At 37.3% G+C, this 13728-nt stretch overlaps 1 protein-coding gene across 3 annotated transcripts in view; it reads left to right on the top strand.

Moving 5' to 3' along the window:
- RB1CC1 (RB1 inducible coiled-coil 1) overlaps positions 1-4177 on the top strand; it is a 69177-nt gene extending 65000 nt beyond the window's left edge. For 2 of the 3 annotated variants that reach the window (XM_085221087.1, XM_010708923.4), the window contains 3 exons: positions 447-583; positions 2537-2607; positions 3181-4177. In XM_085221087.1, the coding sequence (XP_085077213.1) occupies positions 447-583; positions 2537-2607; positions 3181-3258 (286 nt within the window). In that variant the 3' untranslated portion in view covers positions 3259-4177. The remainder of the gene's footprint in view (positions 1-446; positions 584-2536; positions 2608-3180) is intronic. The other variant, XM_085221088.1, reaches the window with a different exon arrangement.
- The last annotated feature ends 9551 nt before the right edge of the window (positions 4178-13728 follow it).

The following is a 13728-nucleotide window of genomic DNA, read 5'->3' as shown; positions in this document are numbered from 1 at the left end:
TTCCTTATGCTTGAAATTTTAATACTAGGTACCTACATAAATGCTTTGCTGTATTTTTGTGATCAAATCAGCAACTGTTGTAGATTTACAGTAATAATATTGTGGCACCATTATCATCATCATTAGTATTGGTGAATAAAGATCAGTATAAATAGACCTTAGTATTCTTCTAGATATTCCTGTTCATGTTTTAAAGTAAAGTTGTCAGTTCTTTCAGGGAAAAAAAAAAATGGGGTATGGATATAGGAAAACATTTCCAAAACATACTTAGTTACATTTTTTTTCTGGTGTTTCCACAAAATACAAAATATGAACGAGTTGACAAGCAGAAAATTATGTGCTGCTGTACATAAGTCTCATCTTGGGCATTGTGTAGAAATGTTTTGTGTAATTTATGTTGTCTTTAACTTTCATGCTGTTTTAGCTAAATTCCTTTATTTCTTTAGTTTTCAGGTTGGCGATTTGGTTCTCATAATCTTAGATGAACGACATGACAACTACGTATTATTTACTGTTAGTCCAACCTTGTATTTCTTGCACTCTGAGTCTCTTGCTGCACTGGACCTCAAACCAGGTGAGTGTGGTAAGTGTCAGATTGCTTTCAATTTTTGTCTTCTTCCAAGTTAACACTCTTAAATGATATTCTGATAGTAAATGATATTATAGAAACATTTGTGGTAAACATAAAAAGCATGTAATATAGTTAGCTATTAGTTATCTTTGTAGCTTCCGCTATTTGCTATTAAATGATATTCAGTACAGAACATTTTAGATCTAGCTATGAAAAATAGGAGGAAATGTCTGCATCTTTTAAAGTAAGCTGTAATAAATGCCAATTTTATCCACAGCCAGTATATGTAAACATAAAATCTTAGAACAGCTCAAGTTAGAATGAACCTCAGAAAATCATCAGGTCTAACCTTTTATAGGAAAACAGAGCCTGGATAAGATTATCTAGCACTCTGTCCAATTGCATCTTGAAAACCTCCAGTGATAGGGAATTATTCAACATCCCTGAGTAATTGACCCTTCTCACTGTAAAAAGTAGTTCCAAAAGCTTCAGAGCCTCTAAGTGCAGTCTGTACCTGTTGCACATTGTCTTCCCTATGTAGCTGCTTGTGAAGAGATCCTCTGTCCTCTTTGCAACTGCCTATTTAGTACTAGAATGCTGTGATGAGATCCTTCTAAGCCTTTTGTTTTCTAGGATGAAAAGACCTGACTGCTTTAGCCTTTCCTCATAGAGCAGGTTCTCCAACTTTTTGATTATCTATGGACAACCTTCCTATTGTGAATAGGTGCTTAACTATTTAGAATCAGCAATAATTATGTACAGCTGTATATGTCTCTGGCCTATTTTTATGTAGATTTAAATTTTGACAAAAGCAAACATAAAATTCATTGTAACATTTATTTTCAAACTATGCATGCTCAGTTCTTATTTTTAATACCTGTCTTCATGATATTCTTTAAAGGTTGTCTTTGGATAAAATTTGTTCTCTTTGTATTTAAATTTCTAAATTCCATATATATGTCTGAAATTAAATTCTATCTCTAGTATAGAGGGATTTGCAAGCTATGTTTTTGCTGATAAAATTTTTCCATCATATCCAATTGTATTTATTAGGACCCATTATTCTTCAGAGAATAGTTTCTGTATGTTTTGCTTATGTTGCCACTGAAACTGGTGGTGCATTTCCTTCCCCCCCTTTAATATTTACATTATTTGTCAGCTGTTTTTGGTAGCTATGTAAACTTTATGAAATTGAAGCATTAATCTCTTTGAAATGAGGAAAAGTAGCAGAATGTTTAGTGTATTGTACTAAAAGAAATAGATTCATATAAATGTTTTTAAACTATCATACCTGACGTATGTCTTGCAAACCTTCCCAGCCCACCATGCTCCATATTTTTGTTGCAAAAATATGTTAAGAGCATACATCAAAAGGAACTTTGGTACTAATTCTAACAGTTTTTCATAGTCATGCTTAGAGGAGCACTGATGATGCACTGTATATTTGCGCTGTTCCTTCAATCTGTTTTTGATGCTGTATCCATGCCATTGATCATTGATGCTTTGAGAAGAACAAAGCAGTTAAATAGACAATGTTTTGTAGAATAGAAGAGAAATAAATATTTCCTCACTGTTACAGAAATTTATACAAGCTGAAAGTTTTGCATGGAGACTTTCAATCTGTTGAAATACATCAAGAAATAACTTAAATCAGACCCAAAGATCAGGCTACAATAATTTTCAGCCCTTAATTGAAACTATAAAGTTTTGACTTGCTTTTGTTTTTTCTAATACTCAAACAAAATCACAGAAAGCATTTTTTCATTTGAAAATTCGAGCTACCTTGCTTTTTACGTCTTTGCACTTGTTTAATTTCTGTGACTGTTTAAAAAAAAAAAAAAATAAGACAAAACTTGTTTTTGTTTCAACTTAAGCTTTCAAGGTTATGGTCTTTAACCATAGTTAGTGTAATATTCTGTTATCTGTAGTTGAGTATCCATAATAATAAATATATTATCTCTTTAGCTTCAGGTGCATCTAGGAGACCTTGGGTGCTGGGAAAAGTGATGGAAAAGGAATATTGCCAGGCAAAAAAGGTAAGGAAATGGAAGTAGAAACATCATCTGATTAAATTAATAGAGAAGAAAACCAGATTCTTTCTAAAAATATTAGAGTAATGAATGAGAGCTCTTCAGGATGAAAATTGTCCAAAGTTCTGCCATTCCTGCTCTATTCTTCAAGTCATTGAATACCAAGAGAAGGGGAACTAGAAAAAAGAGGAAGTGAGCAAATGTCTTGGGTAGGATTGCCCCTGGAAAAGCTGCCTGTGTGAGAAAACTTTGCTTTCTATGGATCCTCCTGAATATTTCTGATTAACCTGTGCAAACATATTTCAGTGACTGCAAAAAAAAATTAAGTTAGCTTTGATTCCTAGAAAAATGTTGGTACCTTTAAGCAACAGGGGAAAATAATGAGGCATCATCGAAGGCTCAGATGTAGAAATCATTTAGTATGAGGAAGTAGGGAGGAACTTTGCCAGACTCTCTTGAGTCTGCCAAACTTGGAAGGATGGGAGTCTATTTTTGCTTAAAAATATATTAATCAGAGGAATCGGCTTCTGATTACATTTCTAATGTGATTTGTTTTGTTTTTCTTTTTGGTTTTTATAGGCTCAAAACAGATTTAAAGTTCCTCTGGGTACAAAATTCTACAGAGTGAAAGCAGTACCGTGGAACAAGAAAGTATAACACAGAATTTCAGTCCGTTCTGTCTCCATTCTTTTTTGACTTGTCCTTCAGTGCTCATTCATCGCTCCAAATACCAGGCCATGTTTTTATACTGAGTTCACGTGACAAGATACTTCACTGATGTACTGCTTTTACTTTTTAACAGGTCACATTTTAGAAACAAGAGTTGCATCGAAGTCTCTGGCCCTAACTGTTCCAATTTTTTACCCTGATAACTTTAGGAGTGTGGACCAAAAGCGTTCATTTTCTCAAAGGGCAACCACATGCAACATGGTTTGTCAGCCATGTTAATTGCCTGTTAAATATACATTAGCTTGTATTTAGGTGTTAAGTGTTAGTTACCATTATTACCAGCATATGTCCTTTTGTGAAATCATTATCAAAGTACTTGCACTCTTTAACAGATTCTTTATATGTAAATTCATCAACTATTTAAAGAGGAGTGTTCATTGCATGCAGATAATCATATAATTTTTCTTCAACATGAGTTTGCCTCAGTAGATGAATAAAAATAACTACTGCAACTTGTTTCATTACATGAAAATGCTCTTTAATGTTATTAAAAAAAAAAGAAACAAAAAAACAACAAAAAAAACCCTTGTAATTTGATGGACTGATTTTTAAAATCAGTCACAGTTAGATCTGCAATCTTCAAAAGCACTTTCAATGGATTGATCACAGATTCTGAAGGGAAGACACCTGTGCTGTTAGTTCAAAGTGAAGCACTTGTTCTTCCTGACAAACCAGAAATCTTGTATTAATCTATTTAGAAAAATCATATTGATGAAATTGTATTTCATGGTTGAGTTTCAGGAAAAAACTCATTGTACATTAACCATACAAGAGTCATTTAAGTAACAAATTATTGTAATTGTAAAAGACATGTAGAATTTTAAAACAATAAAGATTTGAAACTGTATGTGTTTGAAGCATTTGTGTGCCTTTTAAATATTAACTTTCTATAATGTTTATTTTATATTAATCTGCTGTAGCTTTTCTCTGCTTACTTGAGCAAAGTTTCGTTATATAGAAATAACTGTTTTCTCCAGTTCATGTTCAATAACATTCAGTAATTAGAAGAATTACCTTGTAATAATAAAAAGAATTTCAGTAGAAATATTTTTTTTCAGCAATTCAAACTGACAGGTGACTTTTTTTGAAATGTAGTTATTTATTTATTTCATTTTATTTTTAATAACACTATGAAAAGATATACCATAAGTAACTAGTTGAAAGTGAAATTCTTGGTTCAGTAATAAGTTTATGTCTAGAACTTAGTGGATAAAATCATGTAACTGGTTTGTCTTGAGGAGGTGTAGAGAGGGGGAAGAGCAAGGTAAAGAAATTATCAAACAGAAAACGTCAATGCTTTTGCCCATACGTTGCAAATAATATTCCCATAGACTAACCTGTTGACTTGAGTACCCTGAAACTCCTGTATATGCTTTACTTAAAAAAAAAAGAGGTATTTCAAGTTTCTTCAGATGTTTTAAGTTGTGAAATGCATAGACTTGGAATTGTATCTCATCTCTGATTAAAATAAAACTGAGACAGTTGATCTCTGGAAAATAGGATGTTATTTTGTCATGTTGCATTCTTATCTGTTTCTTAAATTTATTAGTTGATGTATTAACTTTTTTAAAGTTACTTAGCAGAAAGCATCCTGTACTTCGGGAACAATATTGCCATTGTTGGAGTTTATCCAGTGCCAGCTATGTAAATAACATCTATCTATAATACAAAGCAAAAAAAAAAAAAAACAAAAAACATATGATGCATTATTTTCACTGAATACTTTACTTTCAAATTGACAGGAATTCAGTTCTGTTTGGAATTTGTATGCAGCCTCATTCCTTTCGTCAGTTGAGTTTAAGAAAGTCATGTGTAGCACTATTCATTCTTTTTTTCTTTATATGCTACATGTTCACTTGCGCAAATATATTTTACATCATTGACAAAAGTTTTTCTACCTGAGGCAGTCTCCCTACTGCTTTGAGCGTACTTGTCTTCCAGGTACCCAAAAGCCACTAGGACCACGAGGTCCTTCCATTCCTGGGAGGACAGTTACTTCTGGAGCAGCAGCAATGGATCTGCACAACTGTATGCAATCCTGCGCTGTAAATTAAAGCCCCGTGCTGCCATCATTGAATATCATACTTCAAAGTTAACTCCCCAAGTTCATTCTTCACGGGGAAGAGGATGTGTCTGTAAAGTTGTAGGTTGGAGAAAACTGCTGCTTTGATTATGGCCCCATAGAACTATGCATCTACAAACAGTCAGTATTCCTTTTAGAGGATACAAAAGTTAAATTATGTTTCTTGTAGTCTAATCTCAAAAATCCTCTGTGTCTTGCTACTCTGTGTCATGAAGAAGGTCATTGCGGGTTTGGGATCGTATTTGTGAGTGCAGAAGTGAGGTCAGTGCAGAACTCCATGCTGAGAATTTAAAATATGAAATAAACCATTTTTTTGCTGCCTGGATTAAAATATATGTACATATTTAAACTTTTATATGGACAGTAGCAGTAGTGATATATGATACTTTGAAACTTGGCTTGATTCCCTTCTGATTTGTGTCTTAACATAGACAAAAACATGACTGACATTTATATAACAAGCAGTTTATGAACATGAACTTGTGAGGCAGCTGAATACCTTGATTAAAATAAAGTGCTATAATGCAAACCACGAGGGAAGAAAAAGTCCTTCCCCGCTGATATATGCCACTTAAGAGAATACCAGGATATATCTGTTATTCTTTCATGACATCATACTTACAAATTATAAATAACCAAAAAACCAAGCAATGGCATTGGTTTTGAGGAATATTTGTCATGTGTTTCATCTTATAATCTTTATGTATATTCGAAATGGAAATTCTGTCAAACAAACTCCTAACATATTCAGTAATGATTCTGAACAGTCATTGAAAAAAATTTAGTTTACATATTTTTTGTATGTCACAGCCTTACTGGTTCTTGAAACTATGCTTGTTATGCACCACCTATGTGTCTCGTCTTGCTCCATAATAAAACTTTGTATATAGCTAGATAACTTGGAGGAGGAACAGCGTATTCACAAAGTTGGGGGGAATTCTGAGAATAAGTTAGATCATCAGAGATTTTTCTAATTCTATTTTGTTGAAAATATATTGGTTTAAAAAAAAAAAAAAAAGAGGAGAGGTTTCTTTTTTTTTGAGCTTTGGTATTTTTATTCCATAAGTCCTATTTCAGACAACAGCAGCAATATTTTGAAGTGCAAAATAACATGGGTGGTGGAGAAAGCTGATTGAAAGCAAACCCTATGCTTTAGACCAAAACAAAAAGGATGAAAGGGTGTGATGATTTAAAAGGGCTCTTTTTACTGTTCTTGGAAGTACTCTGAAAACTATGTGGCCTTTTGTTCAGCTTTGCTGCAGCAGATCTCAGTCTGGTGCTTGTGCTGGTAAGAATTCAGTTGTGGTTCTTTTGAATCTTGTTATGGTCTGCGAGTAAGACTGGTTTAGTATATGCTGAAGTATATGTGTTTGTGTTTCCCTAAATATAGCTGCCACTACATATGTTGTGTAGCAAGACTGGGAAGTCAGCCCTTTGCAAAACTATTTGGTGCTGTTCTGCAGTATGAGATCTTCTCCGTGACCCAGTATTCCACCCCTTCTTGTTTTGTGGAGTTTTAGCTGGAAATCCCATTGGCTATAAACAGTAAAAATTGAAAAACACTTCATAGTTCTTACTTAGTCCTGTCAGTTTTTCACTGATAAGTTGTCGTTCAGAAAATTATTTTTCCTTGGAGTAAAATGATTAATGTTAGAAATGGAGCATTCATAGCTCAGCGATTGTTGCCTTTTCAAGCTACATTTGACTATTAGACTTCAGTAAGCTGCCTCAGTGCTGTGTTTTAAGATCACGGTGTCTTAAATATCACTTTACAAGCCATTCTGCAGTCCTAAAGTGATGATAAATTATAAATGTTAAACAGTTACTTCCTTTAGCACTCACTGTAATTAAATCACTTGTATTAACAACATCCATATATAATACTGAGAAGTACTGGAAAGTCTGGTCCTGTGTTCTAAGTAGCTACTGGCGAAGAATTCGGTTCAACGTTGACGTGCTCAAGTGGTCTCAGAATCACTGAACAGTTGAGGTTGGAAGTGATCTCTCAAGGTCAGCTTGTCTGGGTGCCTGCTCAGGCACAATTGCAAGGACTTTTTCACTAAAGGATTGGAGATTACAACTAAATTACTGTTATTTCTGTGGCTGTCCCCAGCAAATACACTGTATTTTTGTTTTATATATTAATTTATACTCATTTTCATAGTTGTAATAGAATGCTTCAAGTTTTGAATTTATGGCTTATTGCTGCACTGCTGAATAGTTTCTCCATATTTTTATCTTAATTCTGTGGAATTGATCATGGGCTGCAGCCTTGCTTTTCTTTCCTCAGCTTTTTCTTTTTGGATTTAAATTTGTTTTTCTACGTATTTATCTTGAGACTTTTCCCAGTGGACCACTTTAATTGTCTCTTGTACTAAAAAGAACGTTTAGACTAAATTCCTGTCTTGAACTAAACTTGTGAAGTTCACCAAGATGTTAGTGGAGAAGCCTTGTCAAGTCATTCATGTAGAGTAAGAAATTCTGTTCCTGCCCCCACACTTCTACATGCGATCTATGTGATCTACACACGTTTCACAAATGCTTGCCAAAACTGCAATATTTTGGTCTGGTTTACCTGTATGGGAAGTATTAGAAGTCTAGAAAAATGCAAAAAAAATCCAAGATTTTTGTACTGTAGGTGGAGAAGTAGAATGTGTTTCTATTACCAGAAAAGTTCTGTTCTGTGGAGTTAAGCTATTCAATAACCACCACAGAAAAAAATATCAAGGATGATCATAGGTGATCTAGTGGACATTTAAGCAGAAGCTGTTCTCCTGGAAACATCCGGAGTATACTGTGGATAACTTTCTGGTCCAGGCATTAGACAACAAGAGGTGAAGCACTACTGTTGTACCTGGTACTCACCAATGTAGAGGAGATCATTAAAGAGGTTAAGTTTGGAAAAGTTTGGAAGCAGTCTGGCAAAGAGCGGAGTTAGGGCCAGGAACTTCAGAAGTGTGAACTTATAGCTCAGGAATTATTGGATGAGGTCCCCTGTCCTTAGGGACAAAAGAACAGAGCAGAACTGGGAACTCTTTAAGAATACCTCGTAGCACAAGAGCTCTCCATCCACCAGTGCATGAAATCAGGCAGAGGTGGTAGGAAACTAGTATGGCTGAACAAGGACCTGCTGATCAAACTGGGAGATAGGAAGGGAATGTACAGGTGATTTTTTTGATAGGTCTTCAGAGAAGGTTAATAGTCTGATGCTGAAGTTGCCTGCTTCATTCTGAAATTATCGTATTTCTTCCAGTAGTACTGTGTTGAATAGTTGTTCTGTCAAAATGCTCCATTCCACATGATTCTTTAAACCTCCGAACCCTGTCATCGTAAGCTCTTTGAAAAAACACTAAGGCAACTGAAAGGAACATAGGAGGGAGCAGTATTTGAGTACAAGCTGTGAACAGCAGGCCATCCTGGAAGCTGAATTGTTTTTGGGCTTGACCGTGCTCATGATGCAGGATCTACAGCTGGGACCTTTGGGACAATGCCATTTGCCTCAGACTGTTGTACAAAATATTTTAGTTCATTGGCCTATAGTGGGAGGGGAAAAAAGTAATAATTTATTATACTTCAAATTTAATCCTTTAACTGAATGCAGCAAGTGGTTCAGGATGGCAGTCTGTAGAATAGGTGGTGAAGTTGCTCTTGACACGTTCTCCAATAAAAGTTCAGGACAGCGTTTAAAGTTTGTCTTTTCTTACAAAGTGTGGTGCTGCAAGAGAGAGAATAATGGTTCATGAACCTGAAGGAAAAAAAAATGTTATTCTTTTACTTCCAACTGCCAGAGTCCCAACCACCTGTAGTTGTGCCATTCATCTATCTTTAATACACCTGCAGAAATGAATGTTCACACTTTTAGCTTCTTACAATGAATTAACAGTTCCCACAGGACAGTGTCTGTCTCTGTTGCATTGCCTTCTTTGGGTTCTTTCTGAGAGAGTATTTTTGTTTAAGATCACGGTTGTTAGGTAAATGAAAGAGCAATAGTAGCACTTATTTCTATGTGCATAGTTGATCCTTTTAAAACAAGCATGTGATTACAATATGAAAGGCAGAATATTTGGTTAGGTAGGTATGTTCACATTCAGAATGGAAAATAATAATAATGTGCTGGAATTCAAGTGCAAAGGAGGATGATTAAGTTTTTGAAGCATACAATGGCTCTCAGTAAGTTATTATTTCAAGTGTGTCCTGGCAATCCCAGAGTCTTTTTATAACATAAAATCCGTGGATTATTTCAATGGAAAGAGACAAAGCAAGGTATTAGTCTCATACAATTTTTTTTACTTAAGTTATGTTTAAATCTATTTATTTAGAAAAAAAAAAAGATGCTTTTTATTTTAAAAACCAGAGTTTAAAAAACAAAAACAACAACAAAAAAAAAACCACAAGATTATCTCTTACTAAACTGAAGGCAATTATGTATTCAGGATAGTTCCTTCTCTGCTTCTTAGACACTTTTTGTGTATGCTTGTGAACAATAAAAGCACACAATAAACAATATGTTAACAGCTACAGTGAAATTAATTGCTTTCTTTTTGCTGTGTTTCATCCTTTAGAAAATGGGCATAAGGCAGTAAGCCCAAGTTTTTTTTCATGCCCTGCTTCTGATCTGTGTTTCTATAGAAGTTACAGCAATACGGTGTGTGGGTAGCTCCATGTGTGTGATGTTTCTGGATGGCTATGATGTGAAACTGGTAATTCCCACCGCCTGTTTCTGTCTGATATAAGATTAGACTTTTCTATTGACATCCTCCAGTCCTGCTTTTTAGAAGTTGCATGTTTTGAAGTAGGACATAAAACGAACAAACAACCAAAAAAAAAAAACCATCCTAATTTCATACAAGGCAGTACTTCAAATAGTCTTTATTTCCTGTCTTTCTATTAAGTTCTACTTTTGACTTGTAAGTTAACACATCTCCTGCTTATATATATACACATTTCACTGATGTTTAGCATTAGTGGTTACCTGTAATTCCACTCTCTGTATAATATCTTGATAGATGGGAAGAAGGATCTTGGCTGAGATGTTTCTCCAGGTCCATGTTTCGCACAGGCTGAGCCTTACAACCTGGGGCTGTCTGCATCTTTTTTTCTCTCCTCCCATTTGTGAGTTTTCCATTTTCCTTTGCGTGTTTAACCCTAATTCCTTTCCTTGTTGATAATGAAAATGGGAAATCATGAGATTACTGTGGGAGAATATATAGATTTGTTTTGTTTTGTTATTTTTTTCCTTAAGAAGATTTTATCATCTGCTTCCCAAAGTACTGAACTATGGAAGAACAGAAGGGAGCAGGGTGGTGCCAGATAGCATGTGAACTGACACAGCCAGCATGGCTTCACCAGGGGAAGGTCATGCTTAACCAATCTGGTGGTCTTTTATGATGGAGTGACGGCATTAGTGGACAAGGGGAAGGCGACCGATGTCATTTACCTGGACTTGAGCAAAGCCTTTGATATGGTCCCCCACTGCATCCTTATCTCCAAATTGGAGGGGTGTGGATTTGATGGATGGACCACTCGATGGATAAGAAACTGGTTGAAAGGCCGCAGACAGAGTGAGGTCATCAATGGCTCTGTGTCCAGGTGGAGGCCGGTAATGAGCAGCATCCCCCAGGGGTCAGTCTTGGGACCGGTGCTCTTTAACATCTTTATCAGTGACATCGATGATGGAATCGAGTGCACCCTCAACAAGTTTGCTGACAACACCAAGCTGAGTGGTGCGGTTGACACTGTGGAAGGAAGGGATGCCATTCAGAGGGACCTCAAGAGACTGCAAAGGTGGGCCCGGGTGAACATGATGAGGTTCAACACAGCAAAGTGCAGAGTTTTGCACTTGGACCGGAGGAATCCCAGGCATCCATACAGACTGAGAGCAGCCCTGCGGAGAAAGACCGGGGAGTCTTGATGGGTGAAAAGCTTAACATGAGCCAGCAGTGTGCTTTTGCAGCTCAGAAAGCAAATGGTATCCTGGGCTCCATCAGAAGAGCGGTGGCCAGCAGGGACAGGGAGGTGATTGTCCTCCTCTACTCTGCTCTTGTGAGGCCCCATCTGGAGTTCTGCATCCAGGTCTAGAGCCCCCAGTACAGAAAAGACAGGGAGCTGTTGGAGAGGGTCCAGAGGAGGGCCACGAAGATTATCAGGGGACTGGAGCACCTCCCCTATGAAGATAGGCTGAGGGAGCTGGACTTGTTCAGCCTGGAGAAAAGAAGACTGCGAGGTGACCTCATTGCAGCCTTTCAGTACCTAAAGGGTGCCTACAAAGAGGAGGGGAATCAACTCTTGGAAAGGGTTGATAACTGCAGGACAAGGGGAAATGTTTTTATGTTGAGGGAGGGAAGATTTAGGTTGGATGTCAGGGGGAAGTTCTTTACAGAGAGAGTGGTGAGGTGCTGGAACAGGCTGCCCAAAGAGGCTGTGGATGCCCCATCCCTGAAGGTGCTCAAGGCCAGATTGGATAGGGCCCTGGGCAGCCTGGTCTAGTATTAAATGTGGAGGTTGGTGGCCTTGCATGTGGCAGGGGGTTGGAGATTCATGATCCTTGAGGTTCCTTCCAATCCTGGCAATTCTGTGATAGCTAAGTTAATCTGTCTATTCTCAATTGAGCTTTCAATAGTTTGCGTCTAACCCGAAGACTTCACAAAACCTGAGTGCCTCTTTTATGGCAATTTTAAGGAGGAAATGACTGCTTCCATTTCAGGAAGATATAAAAACTATGAAGAAGCAAGAAAAATTTTGCTGTCTTGAGAGTAAGAATGAAAATTGATTACTCCTCATTAGCTACTACAAAAAGCTTCAGTGCGTGTAAGTAATATCTGAGTGGAAATGATGTAATTCAATTGTGAGGTGGAAAATAGCTATGTGACATAGTTTTGAGAATAATACTGAAAGTTCAGTCTCATAATAGAAATAGCTGTCAGCTTTGAAGGAGGGAAGGAAAATTCTAGCTATTGCCAACAGGATGAGCAGCTGGAGGACTGCTGGCTGCATACCACTGGAGGAACAAGCTTGGCAGTGGAGTAGTGACTTTGACATAGGAAAGCCAGTGGGATTCTGGGGAGCAAGTGCTGCTGGGGTGACATCATCAGAGAGGTATCTGCTAATGTGCCTTTGAGACTCGTGAGAGAATTATGTGCCAGTACTGTCAACTGCATACACAGACATAGCATGGCTCAGTGTAAGTTCATTGAATAACTATCAGAGGTAAGAGTCCATTGGGTCCTACCCCTGCTTCAGCAAGGTTATCAGAGCCCAGGCCCATGTCCAGGTGGGGGCTGCTGAAGACCCCACACACAGCCTCTGGGCAGCCTGTGGCAGTGCTCTGTCACCCTTACAGAAGTGCTGTCTGACATTCAGAGGCAGCCTCTGTGGTTCATGCTCCATTGTGCTGCTTGATTTCTGCGGAAAATAATGGATATTTTTGAATATGCTTCATCAAACATTCATATGGATTCTGTTTTTCCCAATATCTCTAGTTTTCTAGCATAGGTCTTTGACCACTTCAAGAATTTGAGAAGGCCTTTTCAATGCTGCTTTGACCTGATGTGGTCCAGTCAAGAAATGTTCAGGGATTTGCAGTATATGCTAAAAACTAAGATAAGCAAGAGACCAAGGTGCTGGACAGACCAAAGTTGTTACGGCTGGTTTGTGTTGCACTGGGGAAAAATAAGTGCTTGTCTTACACCTTTACCCGTAAGTTCTTGTGATGTTTTCCTTACTGAGGCTTTGCTGTAACACATACTACAGAGAAACAGCTCAGTAGCTTCAGTTGAAAATATCTGATAGTGCGATGTTTGTAATGAGCCACTGTTTCAGTGAGGAATGCAGTGCCTGCAGAGAAGTTTGGGCTTAGGGGTGCAATTCCAACTGCTCGCTTCCCTCTCCCCAAAGCACTGGGGGAAAGATGATGCTCAAGGTCACTAAGTGGTCACTAAAAGTGAAACTGGGATCTATACTCTCAAGTAACTGCCATTTTCTGCTGCGTTTAAGAAAAAGCCCCAAATAGCTGCATTAGAAAGCGGCATTAGAGGAACTGCAGACAGAAGTATCAAAGCGTACAGTGGTTAAAAAAAATCTGTGGTTATTTCAGATGCCAGTGGCTGGCACAGTGTCAGAAGCGTGATACCGTATGAGCAGAGAGAAAGGTGGTACATTCTGAGAAGTTGTTTAGGAGTAAGATAACCTTTCAAGAAAATGAAGTTATCTTCAAAGATAAGTAAGTAGACAAGTGTGTGACTTCAACACACAAACGAGTAAATTAAAAACACCAGATCTTATGTCTTGGTGGAGGAAAGCAACTTTCTTTTCTGAAG

This window comes from Meleagris gallopavo, chromosome 3 (genome assembly GCF_905368555.1).
Source record: "Meleagris gallopavo chromosome 3, MGAL_WU_HG_1.1, whole genome shotgun sequence".
NCBI classification, from domain to species: domain Eukaryota; kingdom Metazoa; phylum Chordata; class Aves; order Galliformes; family Phasianidae; genus Meleagris; species Meleagris gallopavo.
This window is presented reverse-complemented; position numbering and strand designations above follow the sequence as displayed.